The 14,383-nt window shown below is 38.0% G+C and overlaps 1 protein-coding gene across 1 annotated transcript in view; it reads left to right on the top strand.

Moving 5' to 3' along the window:
- LOC115210525 (translin-associated factor X-interacting protein 1-like) overlaps positions 1 to 14,383 on the top strand; it is a 175,237-nt gene that overhangs the window by 147,749 nt on the left and 13,105 nt on the right. Inside the window, exon 14 of the mRNA XM_036502239.1 lies at positions 8,555 to 8,658. Coding sequence (XP_036358132.1) covers positions 8,555 to 8,658 — 104 coding nt within the window. The remainder of the gene's footprint in view (positions 1 to 8,554; positions 8,659 to 14,383) is intronic.

Genomic DNA, 14,383 nt, shown 5'->3' on the forward strand with positions numbered 1-14,383 from the left:
CGTATAAGAAATTACAGGGTAAATGTTTTTTAAATTTTCTCCTGGTTTACGGAATTGATTTTTATTTGCGGTTGAAGCTTTGGCTGTTATTTCTAGTGGGTGAATGGCCTATTATGGCCGTTCCTTGATTGTTGATGTTGAACTTAAAAATGGTCTATGACTATTTAATTTTTTCCCACTAGGCTGCTGGTGGCAAAAAAATTCTACAAAATTTTTTGCCACCCTATATTGATTAAATATATATATATATATTGTTATATTTCGGAATGGTCATATTGCCAGTTTAGCCAATAAAAACACACGCACTATATATTTGGTGTTATTTTGCTTCAGTGATATTTATTTTTTACATTAATCTTAATCTTATTTCGGCCAAAGTTCTTTCGTCACACTCCTGTATATGTTTATTGGCTAAACTGGCAATATGACCATTCCGAAATATAACAATATCTGTTTCAACACACGACTTCACATAAAAAATCTTGCACAACAAATATTTAAACGTATATATATATATATGTATATATATATTATATAGTCATGGTTATAGCTGGTCAGGAACTTACCATTGGTTTCATGTCTACAATTGCTCTTGGCAATATAGGCCACTCAACAGACTTGCTACATGTGTGTGTGTGTGTGTTATAATGTTTTTTTTTTATATTCAATTGTCATTAAAATAATTTTACATTAATCTGAAGGGTTGCTCAATACTTTTGTAGAGTACAAATTTATAATTTTTCAACAAGAATAGTATTGACAGTAACTTTGAAGTTTCAGTCAAATAAGTCATCATCAGACTGTGATGAATTTAAGTCAACCTTGGCTTTGTATAGTCTCTTTTGAGATAAAATTGTTCTGTGGTTTGTGGGACCCTGTTCACTCATAATTAGGTTGAAGGGCATGTTGTAATGGAGATGTGTTGTGGTAAAATTTTTATTGATTAAATTTGGATTATGTCACAGTCAAAATTTTATTCATCCATGTAGAATTTTACTTATATATATATATATATATATATATATATATAAATTTAAATCAATACGTTCTCTAACCTGCAAAAGCCACTGCAGTAAATTATTTTCTGCAGTATTATTTTCTGGTAATTTGGCGCGCCAGAACGAAGACTTTTGGAAAAAAAAACGCAAGTGTAATAGGTAGAACTAGATACAAGTCTACCCTCGTACAGACATCTTCGTATATAGCTCTGCAAATTATATTTGTATGGACGGTCACACTGAGGATCTACATACAAATTGTGTAAGTAAAAATTACGTAATATGTTAATAGTGAAACATATATGTGAATAGTTATATATTGTTACTTTTCATTTGTCTTGCTCACTTATGCTCTGGTGTTTGTTAAATTTTTTCTTGAGAACATTTCTTAGTGGTAAGACCATAGCAGATCTACTTCTAGCATAAGGGTTGTCCACATAGTGGTCATCCCTCTCATTTGTATATAATACAGTTTACTGAACCTTCAGATTTTATATGCTAGACCACTGGTGTTAAATTGATGTTGATTTAATTAAATTAATATCCAATTTCTCACCCTCATTTTAAATTTACACACATATGTATGTATATATCACTGTATTGTCCAAGATCTTGGAAGCTGTTATACTCTGCTGATCATACTGTGCTTCCATTTCTCTCTTGATTGTGCTCTTCTTTTTCATCTTGGCCCAAATTATTTAACTAAGCCATCTTTCTATTTTTGTGGAAACATTCTGAGTGGCATTTTCTGGTCTCTTGGATACCACTTGACAACTGCATGAGTCCACCTGTTGCCTGTGAACCTTGCTTTTGGTATCCTGTGTCACCTCTTGCCAACTCCGCGCCGGTGGCACGCAAAAAGCACCATCCGACCGTGGCCGTTTGCCAGCCCCGTCTGGCATGTAAAAAGCACCCACTACACTCGCGGGGTGGTTGGCGTTAGGAAGGGCATCTAGCCGAAGAAACATTGCCAGATCAGACTGGGCCTGGTGCAGCCTTCTGGCTTCCCAGACCCCAGTTGAACCATCCAACCCATGCTAGCATGGAAAGCGGACGCTAAATGATGATGATGATGAATCATTTAATCCCCCACCAATGCAGCCCTTCAGACTGTTTATGCTTTATTTTTCTTCTCATTCCTCATTTTTTCATTTAGCAAATGCTCTCTTTCCTTTACTTTATTTTTCACATTGACCTATTATAAATGATGGCATAAATATCACTATGTATTTCTCTCTCTCTCTCTCTCACTTCCCTCCCCCACTTACCCTCTCAAAACTTACAGCTTCTCATGAAAATTTGCAGTGACTGATGAGTAAGAAACACAAGCAGTTAAAAAAAAAAGGTGGTGCAGAGAACCATACACAATATCAGAGAGCAAAACAATAGCAAAGAGGAAGACTATTTTCTCACCTGAATGCTGTCTGTCTGTCTTCTTTCTCCCCTATTATCTCTCCCTTACATTTTGGAGGCGCATGGCTCAGTGATTAGAGCGTCAAGCTTACGATCGTGAGGTTGTGAGTTCGAATCCCGGACCAGGCTGCGTGTTGTGTTCTTGAGCAAAGCACTTTATTTCACGTTGCTCCAGTTCACTCAGCTGTAGAAATGAGTTGCGACGTCACTGGTGCCAAGCTGTATCGACCTTTGTCTTTCCCTTGGATAAGACTGGTGGCGTGGAGAGGGGAGGCCGGTATGCATGGGCGACTACTGGTCTTCCATAAAAACAACCTTGCCCAGACTTGTGCCTCAGAGGGTAACTCTCTAGGTGCAAACCCATGGTCACTCATGACCGAAGGCGGTCTTTACCCTTACATTTTTACTTTTGTAGTTTCTTCCTGTCTTTCTTTCTCTTCCTGTCTCTCACTACACTTATTGCTCTTCATAAAAATTTGCTAATGGCTTCAGGGGTTTGACATTATAAGTACTTTTATTTAATAAACATATATGTCACAAAAACATTATGTTTACATTTTCATACCTTTTGTCACTCAAACTGATTAAGTCTTACAAATGTTGGAATCATAATTTTAGAATTTCTCTTTAACCTTATAAACACAGGTCAACACCAATCAGTGATAATTTCATTCTACAACAGCATGATTTGCATATCTTCTTGATTGCTCTTTTTTCAAAATGGATTCTTCTTCATCTCCTTCCTTCTCCTTCCTAACTTTATAGCTAATGCTGTTTAGAATAACACCTACACAAATTCTATAAACAAAACATTCAAAAGAAATATTTTCATGAATTGAACAGTGACTGCTACCATCCACTATAGGTCATTTTCAGGCAGCCCAGTGGCTGACCATTCAACATACTACAGTCATGGCACTCCCACATTCTTCTTCTCCTCCTCCCCTCCTTCTTTTCCTTCTTCCCTACCAAGGATTCACAACTACATCCAACCCACAAGAGAGACAGAGACAGGCAGAATCAAGGAAAACTGCTACTTGTATTTGAACACTATACAAATATTCTTTTAAAAACACTTCTCTTTTAATTTTTCTAAATTTAATTGTTTAATTGTTACAGTTGAAAAAGTCTCAATGACTGAAACCAGTACTGAAATGTTTTTTATAAAATTATTTTAGCACTTTCTATCTTGGCTTTTTTTCCATATATATATATATATATATATATATATGTCGAAACTCTACTTGTGAAGACCTGTTGAGGCAAGTGAGGATCAGAATCGAAATCGATCAATGGAAATTGCAGATGTGTTACCAGTGCCGGTGGCATGTAAGAGAACCTTCCGTTTCGCGACCGTTGCCAGCGCCGCCCCGACTGGCCTCGTGCCGGTGGCACGTAAAAAGCACCATCCGTTCGTGTCCGTTGCCAGCCTCGCCTGGCCCTCGTGCTGGTGGCACATAAAAAGCACCATCCGTTCGTGGCCGTTTGCCAGCTCTGTCTGGCACCTGTGCGGGTGGCACGTAAAGAGCACCCACTACACTCACGGAGTGGTTGGCGTTAGGAAGGGCATCCAGCCGTAGAAATACTGCCAGATTTGACTGGGCCTGATGAAGCCTTCTGGCTTCACAGACCCCAGTAGAACCGTCCAACCCATGCTAGCATGGAAAACGGACGCTAAACGATGATGATGATGATGATATACACAAGATATGGTGAATAAATTACCATCTAAATTATGCAAAAATGAAAATAACACTGACATTTACCAAAATTACATAAAAATATCTTGAAAATCTAAAGAGTAAATTTATTCAATAAAATTGCCATTGTCCTCAACCACAATCTTCAGACGACTTCGGAATCTCCTGCAACTCTTCTGGATAGTTTCCTTGTTTAAGTTGGAGAATGCTGCCATAATCCTTGCCTTCAGTTCATCTTTGGTGTTACAAGAAGTTTTGTTGGTCTCTTGCTCAACTGTGCCCCACACATAATAAGGGGTTGCAGTTTTGGGAGTTAGTCGGCCAGATGTTAAGGGTGATGTGGTTGCAGAAATTGTGTGACAGCCATGACTGGGTTCTCCTGCTTGTGTGGTATGGTGCAAAGTCCTGTTGCTAGATACAGGGTCTACTAGCAGCCACCCTCTTCACCCAGGGCAGCACTTCCCCATCCAGGCACTTGATGTGGGCCTCCGTATTGAGTATGAGAATGTTGGAATGGAAGCATAACGTCGCTGTCACTAGTGATCACTCCAAACACCATGATGTTGACTGGATGTTTGATTTTTATCACTATTGGTACATGTTTTGAGAACACGGCAATCCAACAGTTGTTCTGTGTGCTCACCATTTGATCCTGGCAGAAATTTTCCTGTCTGTTTAAAACCAAAGCATGATCAGTTGGAGGGGGATGCTTGAGTTCAGAAGCTTCATAATGCAGTCTTTCCTCTTGTCTTTGATGGCTTAGGATAAAATTTGGTCCTTCTTCACCTTGTTTGAGGAATACCAAATGTCTTTATGAACTGCCTGCCTGATAAGAAACTCAGACTCTCATGCCCTTGGCGATGGACCTGCTTGACTTGGAGGGATCATTGTCAATCATGGCCTGGATCTCACCAAAAAATTCAGGAGTTCTGTTTTTATCAGAATGATCAGAATGAGTTTTCTGAGCTGCTGTACCTTCATAATCACCATTAGACTTATCCCAAATCCTCTGTACTCTCCTCAGATTGACACCCAAATACTCTGAAATGTTCATATTGGAGTCTCCTGCATAAATGCCAAGCAGTACAGCATGTCGTTTCCAAATTTCTGGTGAAGTGAATTGCATCATAGTGCTGTTTTTCTCACAGATGGTGCACACCTGACCCTACTATACTGTGTAGTTGACAAAATCAAAAACAAACAATGCACATGTGCAAAAAAAAAAATATAAAATAGCGACAATTTCATTTCTATTTTCATTTCTTGGATTCAAACAAAATATATATTTTTTTATTGCCAATATTTCTAATCATGAGAGGAGAAAATTAAATTTTACTTCATATTGAATTATGGGAGAAAATTATGATTATTCTGTTGTGTCTGGGGAGAGTCATTTTCTTTTTGTGCCTTATAATGAATGTAACACACTCACCAGTAAAATTTTCGCTTATTTCTTATTTTTATTTTCCTAAAATATTCCTTGCATCTTGCAACCTTTTCAATAGTCTTGACTCTTGAAAATGTTGCAAGATGCAACAAAAATTTTAGGAAAATAAAAATAAGAAATAAGTGGAAATTTTACCAGTGAAATAAGTGGAAATTTTACTGGTGAGTGTGTTACATTATAAGGCACAAAAAGAAAATGACTCTCCCCAGACACAACAGAATGTGCTTCAACACACAAACTCATATAAAGAATCTTGCAAACCAAATCCAAAAACGAAATTATGATTATTACTTTTAAGAAAAGGAATTAATGAAGTATGTAATAATTGTTAATCTACAGAGTTTTAGTAGTAGCTTAAGAGTTATAGTAACTATGTGGCTGAGAATTTTACATCTGTCCATAGTTTTAGGATCAGTTGTATTGAGTGAGGAACACCTTGGACCCATGTCTTCTACCACAACTTTTGTTTGGTCAATTCTCTGCACTTCCAGTTGGGTCCACAGACACTGTGCCCAAACCCAATACATATGCATGTGTGTGTGTGTGTATATATATATATATATATATATATATATACATACACATGTGTGTGTATGTATACACACACACACACACACACATAAGACAAAGTTTAAATAATAGTCTGTGTAGGTTCATTCATTGATCGGTTTACTCAGTAAGTCCATTGATCAGTTGAGAAAGATTGAACAACCTGAAAGAACTAATGCTATCCCCATCAGAGTCAGAGCACTCTAATGAAAAACAAGGCAGGACAATGATATATTTCTTTACTACCCACAAGGGGCCAAACACAGAGGGGACAAACAAGGACAGACAAAGGGATTAAGTCGACTACATCGACCCCAGTGCGTAACTGGTACTTAATTTATCGACCCCGAAAGGATGAAAGGCAAAGTCGACCTCGGCGGAATTTGAACTCGGAACGTAACGACAGACGAAATACGGCTACGAATTTCGCCCGGCATGCTAACGTTTCTATGAATGGTACAGGCATTTGGAAGGGAGCAAAGGGAGGTAATAAGTATAAGGTGAGTGAAAGAGAGATAAAGAGATAATGGGAAAAAGAAGTAATGGGCTAGAAAAGTATCAGTTAAAAAAACTGGAGTCAGTGTAATCAACTTAACACCTCCTCCAAAATTTCAGGATTATTATTATCATTATATAACAGTTCAATATTTGGCAGATTGAGGCAAATTTCTATTGCATCCCCTTCTACACCTCCATGTTGCTGGGGGGGGGGTGCAGCATTGTGTGTTCTTTTCTGCCTTTGGGAGTGTGCAAACTTTTCCCAGTACCTTGAGGTGTAGTTCTGTCTTTTGTTGTATTACTGCTTGTATTGTGTGTTGAGTGTGTAATGCTTTGGTTGTTTGGCTTACTGGTAGGGGTTTATTTCACTAGGTAAATATTGTATAGGATATGTCTCATATTTGAGGGTTGTTTTGTTTAGGTTGTATTATTGGATTGATAGTGTCTTGTGTAGGATGTGGGCTGTTCTGAGCAGGATTATATTTGGGGTAGTGTATAAAGTTGAGGATCCAGATATAGCTTCTACATTTTTGTTCATATAACTTTTTATCATGCCCAATGTTCTAACTATTGTTTTTACCTTCATGCCCCACATTTTGAATACTTCAATTTCGAGTTCTGTACTTCGACATTTTCTCCACTTCTTTTTTGACAATATTTTTTATCAGAAGGGACTGCAATGTCTATCAGTAAGTAGGTGTTTTTTCGCCAATCCTTGATTATTGTCTCAGTGATTAGCTATTATTTCTTTATCAGTTTGAACCAGCAGGAAAGCAGGGGTGACAGTGAGTCTCCCTGGAAAATCCCTCTTCTTATGGGTGTAAGGTAGGTCCTCATATTGATTGGCATGTTATTGGTCTGTAATTTTGTCGGTGTACTGCGTCTTTGTTTTTGGGAATCAGTGTGGTTTGCCCTTCCAGCATCCAGTTTGGTGTTGATTCTGGCTCACTTATCAATGAATTGAATGCTGCGGCTAAGTGGTTATGAGTACTGGGCAAGCTGGCAGAAGCGTTAGCACACCAGGTGAAATGCTTAGCGGTATTTCGTCTGCCGTTACATTCTGAGTTCAAATTCCACCGAGGTCGACTTTGCCTTTCATTCTTTTGGGGTCGATAAATTAAGTACCAGTTATGCACTGGGGTCGATGTAATTGACTTAATCCATTTGTCTGTCCTTGTTTGTCCCTCTGTGTTTAGCCCCTTGTGGGTAGTAAAGAAATAGGTATTTCGTCTGCCGTTATGTTCTCTATGTTTAGCCCCTTGTTAGCTGGGTAATTACTGTATATGTTCATCTGTCAGAGCAGTGAGTACCATCTACAAGTACTCAGCCTTCGGGATGACTGATGACTTTCACTGTGATTTTGTTTGAAGTGAAGAAGAGTTGTACACCATCATCTCCACTCTTAACCAATCTTCAATGTTGTAGTAAGACCCGATCAAGACAACTAGGAATGGAGAAAGATGCAGTGGATGTCCAAGATGTTTTATCACCTCTTTTACCGGTGTCTTTCAGTTTCTGTCTCCTAAATCCACTTACAAGTCTTTGGTTGACTTGGGGGAATCATAGAAGACATTTTCCTAAGGTTCCACACAGTGGGACTGAACCCATAATCATGTGATTTGGAAGCAACCACACCTGCACCTAGTAAGTTGATTTAATGAAATATCTGATTCGACATTTCTTGATACATTTATGTTGGCTGTGGGGTTAAGAAGCTTGTTATGCAACTCTGTAAATTTCAGGTTCAACCCATCTGCAAGACATTTATGTATGTGTTTTCTACCATGTGATGATGAATGTGGTGGTGGTAGTGGTGGTGGTGTTGGTAGTTGTGGGAGTAGAGGTGGTGGCAGTGGTTGGTAGTGGTGGTAGTATCGGTAGCAGCGGTGGGGAGGAGGAGAAGGAGGAGATGAATAATCACAAATGAAATTACTGTTGTTCTCTTACAGGATGATGAAGGCAACTATGGTATATTTTTAAGTGCCATTCGAGAATATTTAAAAAAGGAGAGAATGCAATTTGTGGAGAAAGTGAAAACTGAAATGGGAGAGAAGTGAGTAAACCATAAAACAAACATTTTATTTCAAGCTAATCAAATGCCACTTGCATCGTTAACATCTAAAATAATTGCCTAATGTTTTTATGTAAATGTCAGTCTTCTTTTTCTTTTTTACTTATCTCCAGACATGAAATATCTGGAACTATATTGTCTGAGATGTCCCTCTTATTTTAAGAGAGTTAAGGTGTGATTTGATGGATATTTGGCTGTTGTCTTTAGCAAGTCGAGGGATAATGTAAAAATTCCCTTGATAACTCTTGTTCACTATTCCATGAATCCACTTTTCTTCAGGATTGGTATAATTTGAACTATGTTATCTAGTGCGTTACTTTTATTTTAAGACTGAGGAGACCCCCTCCGGTCATGAATGACCATCAGATTGCACCAAGAAAGTTACCCTCCGAGGCACAAGTCTGGGCAAGGTTGTTTATGGAAGGCCAGCAGTCGCCCATGCATACCAGCCTCCCCATCTTGATGATCAAAGAAAAAACTCATTATGCAGCTCATACTGTAGAATCCAGGATAAAATATCTGGTGATCTTCTCTGGAATCCCACACATGAATATACACGTGTCAGTAGACCAAGAAGAGGGTCTTGGTCTACTGGCCGGAACATTAGCACCCCGAGCTGGCAAGCTGGCAGAAACGTTAGCATGCCAGGCGAAATGCTTAGTGGTATTCCGTCTGCTGTTACGTTCTGAGTTCAAATTCCGCCAAGGTCGACTTTGCCTTTCATCCTTTCATGGTCAATAAATTAAGTACCAGTTACGCACTGGGGTCGATGTAATTGACTTAATCTTTTTGTCTGTCTTTGTTTGTTCCTTCCATGTTTATCCCCTTATGGGCAATAAAGAAATAAGAAGAGGGTATACCAATCAACTTGTGGAAGATACAGGATACCAAGTTGAGGATATAAAGATTGCTAAGAAATGTCATGACATCTTGTGTGGAAGAGTTGTATTGGTTTGATCAAGTCGCCCGACTGAATAGATGAAATAAAGAATTCAGCATTCTTATATTTAATTATGCTTTTGCTGATAATGCCAGTCAATTTATTAATGGTATTAATCTGTTGCTATGGATGGTTGGATGTACAGTGGTTTTGCCCTCTAAATACTTTTGTGAACTGATGCTTTCTTCATTACTCTCTGCTCCTAAAACTGTTACAAATTTGGTTTTGCATCACTCTGGGGACATCAGCAGTATCTGCACGTAACCATCTGTTATTTCTACCATTACACTTTTAGCCCTAGTAGAAGTTTTTATCATGCATTCATACGTACACACACACACACACACAAACACACAGATGCATGCATGCAATCATACATACATACATTCATACACAAACACACATGCACACATGTATACATACATATATACATATGTACATACACACATACACACATGCATGCATTCATACATACATAAACACACATGCACATATGTATACATACATATATGTATATGTACATACGCACACACACACACACACATCATGACGAGGACTATAATATTTCAAGTATTTTTCTTATGAAAGCAATCTGCAATATGGATTTGATTACCAATTATAACTATTTAGTTTTATTTACACTACTAAAAGCCTTAAGAAAGATATTCACATCATAAATCCATCTTCAGTTCCTCTGCACACAGAAGAGCTGATGTACTTACTGTTCAATACCTTTATTTATAAAGTAAAAAGTAATACACCTACACAGAGTTTATTACACACTTGTGTATATTTAGTAACTTCATCACAAGCCCAGGTGCAAATTTGATATCTTAAGATAGTTAGATAGAAGAAAGCCCTTAAGATATTTTAAGTTTATGTATGAAATCATTGTATGCTAGACCATTGTGTAAATACCACTAAGGTAATTCGAAACTCACTCTTACATAATATTGTGCCCCACTGAATGTGTGTGCATCTGTTTATTTACTAAGACAAGGATGCGTTTGTAATCTTCTACAATGACCATTTAATGTTAAACATGTCTGAAGTTATGAATGTAATGTATATATCATCATCATCATCGTTTAATGTCCGTTTTCCATGCTAGCATGGGTTGGACGGTTCAACCGGGGATCTGGGAAGCCAGAAGGCTGCATCAGGCTCCAGTCTGATCTGGCAGTGTTTCTACAGCAATATGCCTTTCCTAACACCAACCACTCCATGAGTGTAGTGGGTGCTTTTTATGTGCCACCGGCACAGGTGAGGCTGGCAACGGCCACGATCGGAAGCCAGTCAGGGCGGTGCTGGCGTCGACCACGTTCAGATGGTGCTTTTTACGTGCCACCAGCACGGAAGCCAGTCAAGGCGGTGCTGGCATATATAAATGGATTTAATTCTATTATACTAGCATACGCATTGCTTTGGTCTTTGTCACATGAGTCAGTTGTACAGTGATGATCGCAAATAGTAAACATAGGTGCAGGCATGGTTGTGTGGTAAGAAGCTTGCCAGGTTCAGTTCCACTGCGTGGCACCTTGGGAAAGTGTCTTCTACTATAGTTTTGGGCCGACCGGAGCCTAATGAGTGGATTTGGTAGATGGAAACTGAAAGAAGCCTATTGTATATTTATATATATGTGTGTGTATGTGTGTGTGTGTGTCTGTGTTTGTTCGCCACCACCACTTGACAATCTGTGCTGGTGTGTTTATGTTCTCCTTACCTTGCGGTTTGGCAAAATAGACCAATAGAACAAATACCAGGTTTTAAAAAAAAAAGTAGTGGGGCAGATTGATTTGACTAAAAATCCTTGAAGGCCCAACATGGCCGTATTCTAATGACTGAAACAACTAAAAGATAAAAGATACTGAATCAATCACTTTTAAATGTACTAAAAGTTGTGTGTTAGTACTGAGTTTCCAAGTGAATATTTGTGGTCCCTAAGTTTTTGTACTAATTATTTTAGGATTTCACAATTTGGTTTCCAGTTTATTCAAAAATTAGAGACAGATGTTATGGCTCTTTGATATAATCCTTGACTGAATAGTTAAGATGTTTTCATATGGGTGGAACAGTTAATGTATAGATGAAATACATTTTGGTTGAATAGACAGAAAAATAATCCAAGAAATGTGTGCTTTTGGATTCTAGAAAATGAATGAACGAAATGCTTATAATTAGATGGTGTGAGTGCTAGCGTACTTGATAAAAGGTAAAAAGTATGGTGGATTTTATACAAAGGCAAATAGCTTATAACAAAAGGAGAAGAGGCAATGTTTACTGACAATAAAATGGAAAGATATTACAGAGATTCAATAACAAACTAGAGATTAGAGATTATATGCTGGTGTTTCATTTATATCATATGGTTAATGTTTCTTGATTTTAATGACATATTATTATAATTGATAAGAGATTACAGAAAATCTGGAAGACTTAGATGTAAGGTGTTCATAAGGAGGAATAATATAATTCTATTTTCCAGAAATGAATAATATATAGCTTCTGGTGCTGTTAAGTGCCTTTAGATTCTAAATGTGACACCTGATTCTAAGTAAGATATGTTAGAAATATTTGTTTGTAGTGAGACAAAAATGCTCATCTTTCATCTTATTAAACGAAATGGTGTTTACATTATAATTTTGTTATATTTGCAGCCAGTGTTAGTTGACAGTGTATAATTAGTTGTGTATACAGCTCCTGGTACAATGCTCCACTGAGAACAGTTTTAAGGGAATTATATACACACACACTGTCTCTGTCTCTCCCCCTTTGTAATGATGTTACTTTTCCCAACCACATGGTTCTGAGTCAAGTCCCACTGTGTGGTACCTTGGACCATTGTTTCTATTATAGCTTCATGTTGACCAAAGCATTATGAGTAGATTTGATACATGAAAACTGAAAGAAATACTTTGTTGTGTGTGTATGTGTTGTGTGCCTCCTTATTTCGACATTGTGTAATAGCTATAAATAAATGTCACTGTCATTTAATTTCTGTGAAAATATGTGGTCATATGATGGAAATTATCTTGCTTGGAAACAGATGAGGATTGGCAACAGGTAGGACATCAACCATCAAAAATCTGCTTCAGTGAATTCTCTTTGACTCATACAAGCCTGGAAAAGTGGTCATTAAAACAATGGTGATGATGTTATTGTGTAGTGTAATATAGACACTTGGCTTCATGCTCTTGCTTGATGTGGTTGGGTTCATCCCAGGTTAGTGGTCCCAGAGATGTCATCATGCGTAGAACCAACCAGGTCCAGCAGTGCTCTCCATCGCTGGTGATCCCGCACCAGCTTTTCTGCATCTTTCAAGGTGATGTCAACCCTCTGGAGATCTTCCTCAATCATGTCCAGCCATCTGGTGCAGGGCCTGCAACAAGGCCTCTTCCAACCCACAGCTGCTGCATTGAATTGGAGTAAAGCCCTGGTAGGATGATCTAGTGGGAGATGGAGGACATATAATGAATAACTAACCTTTATTACTTTGCATCTAGAAGTGTAAGAGATTGCATATTGTTGTGACCCCCTTTGGTCATGAATGACCATGGGATTGCACCTAGAAAGTTACCCTCCAAGGCACAAGTCTGGGCAAGGTTGTTTATAGAAGACCAGTCGCCCATGCATACTGGCCTCCCGTCTCCACGCCACTGATGTTATCCTAGGGAAAGGCCTATACAGCTTGGCACCAGTGACGTCGCAGCTCATTTATTAACGTGCAAGTGGCTGTGCACTCCACAGACTCATGTACCATTAACGTACTACTTGGGGGAGATTCAGCATGACACAGAGTGTGACAAGTCTGGCCCTTTGAAATACAGGTACAACAGAAACAAGAAGAAAAAGTGCAAGAAAGTTGTGGTGAAAGAGTACAGCAGGGTTCACCACCACACCCTGTCAGAGCCTCATGGAGCTTTAAGTGTTTATACTCAATAAACACTCACAATGCCTGGTCTAGGAATCGAAACCGCGATCCTACGACCATGAGTCTGCTGCCCTAACCACTGGGCCATTGCACCTCCACAAGAGAATACATATAATACATAACTAATTATAAAAGAGTACATGTCTAATTGATACTAAGTTTATTTTTGTTTTTATTTTATGGTTTAATCAGAGTATAAAGGGCAGTGTCCATAACCTTTGTATAATACTTCTGAGACTAGTTGAGGAAACGGTGAGAGGGCATTTGTGGATTGAAATCAAAGACCGAGCTGAAAACAAGAGCCTGGCTGATTGTTTGCATGTAGCATAACACAGAAGGAAGTGGAGGGTCTTGGCAAGTGTATCCCTGAACACAGGGAGGGCACCTAACTGATGGCTGTGTGTGATACCTTATTTGTTTACACTTATGTTCTACAAATCTTGCAAATATTTGTGTTGTTGTCATTTCTCTTGTCAACATCTTGTCTGCTCATTCAGTGCCTTCATAGACATGTCAAATGAACAATCCCTTCGAAAACAGGTAAGAATTAGCAAGAGGATGGACAGCTGTATAAAAGTGATTCAATAATATATATATTCATCTAACCCATGCTAGCATGAAGAAACAGACATAAAAGCAACAAATTCAGTTTCCCAGTTTATATTTAGCACTTTAGTGTTCAGATTACTCTATTAAATACATATATATATATATATATATATATATATATGTATATATATATATATATGTATATATTATACATATATATATATGTATATATATATATACATATATATATATGTATATATATATATATACATATATATATATATATA

Source organism: Octopus sinensis, linkage group LG4, assembly GCF_006345805.1.
Source record: "Octopus sinensis linkage group LG4, ASM634580v1, whole genome shotgun sequence".
Lineage (NCBI taxonomy): Eukaryota > Metazoa > Mollusca > Cephalopoda > Octopoda > Octopodidae > Octopus > Octopus sinensis.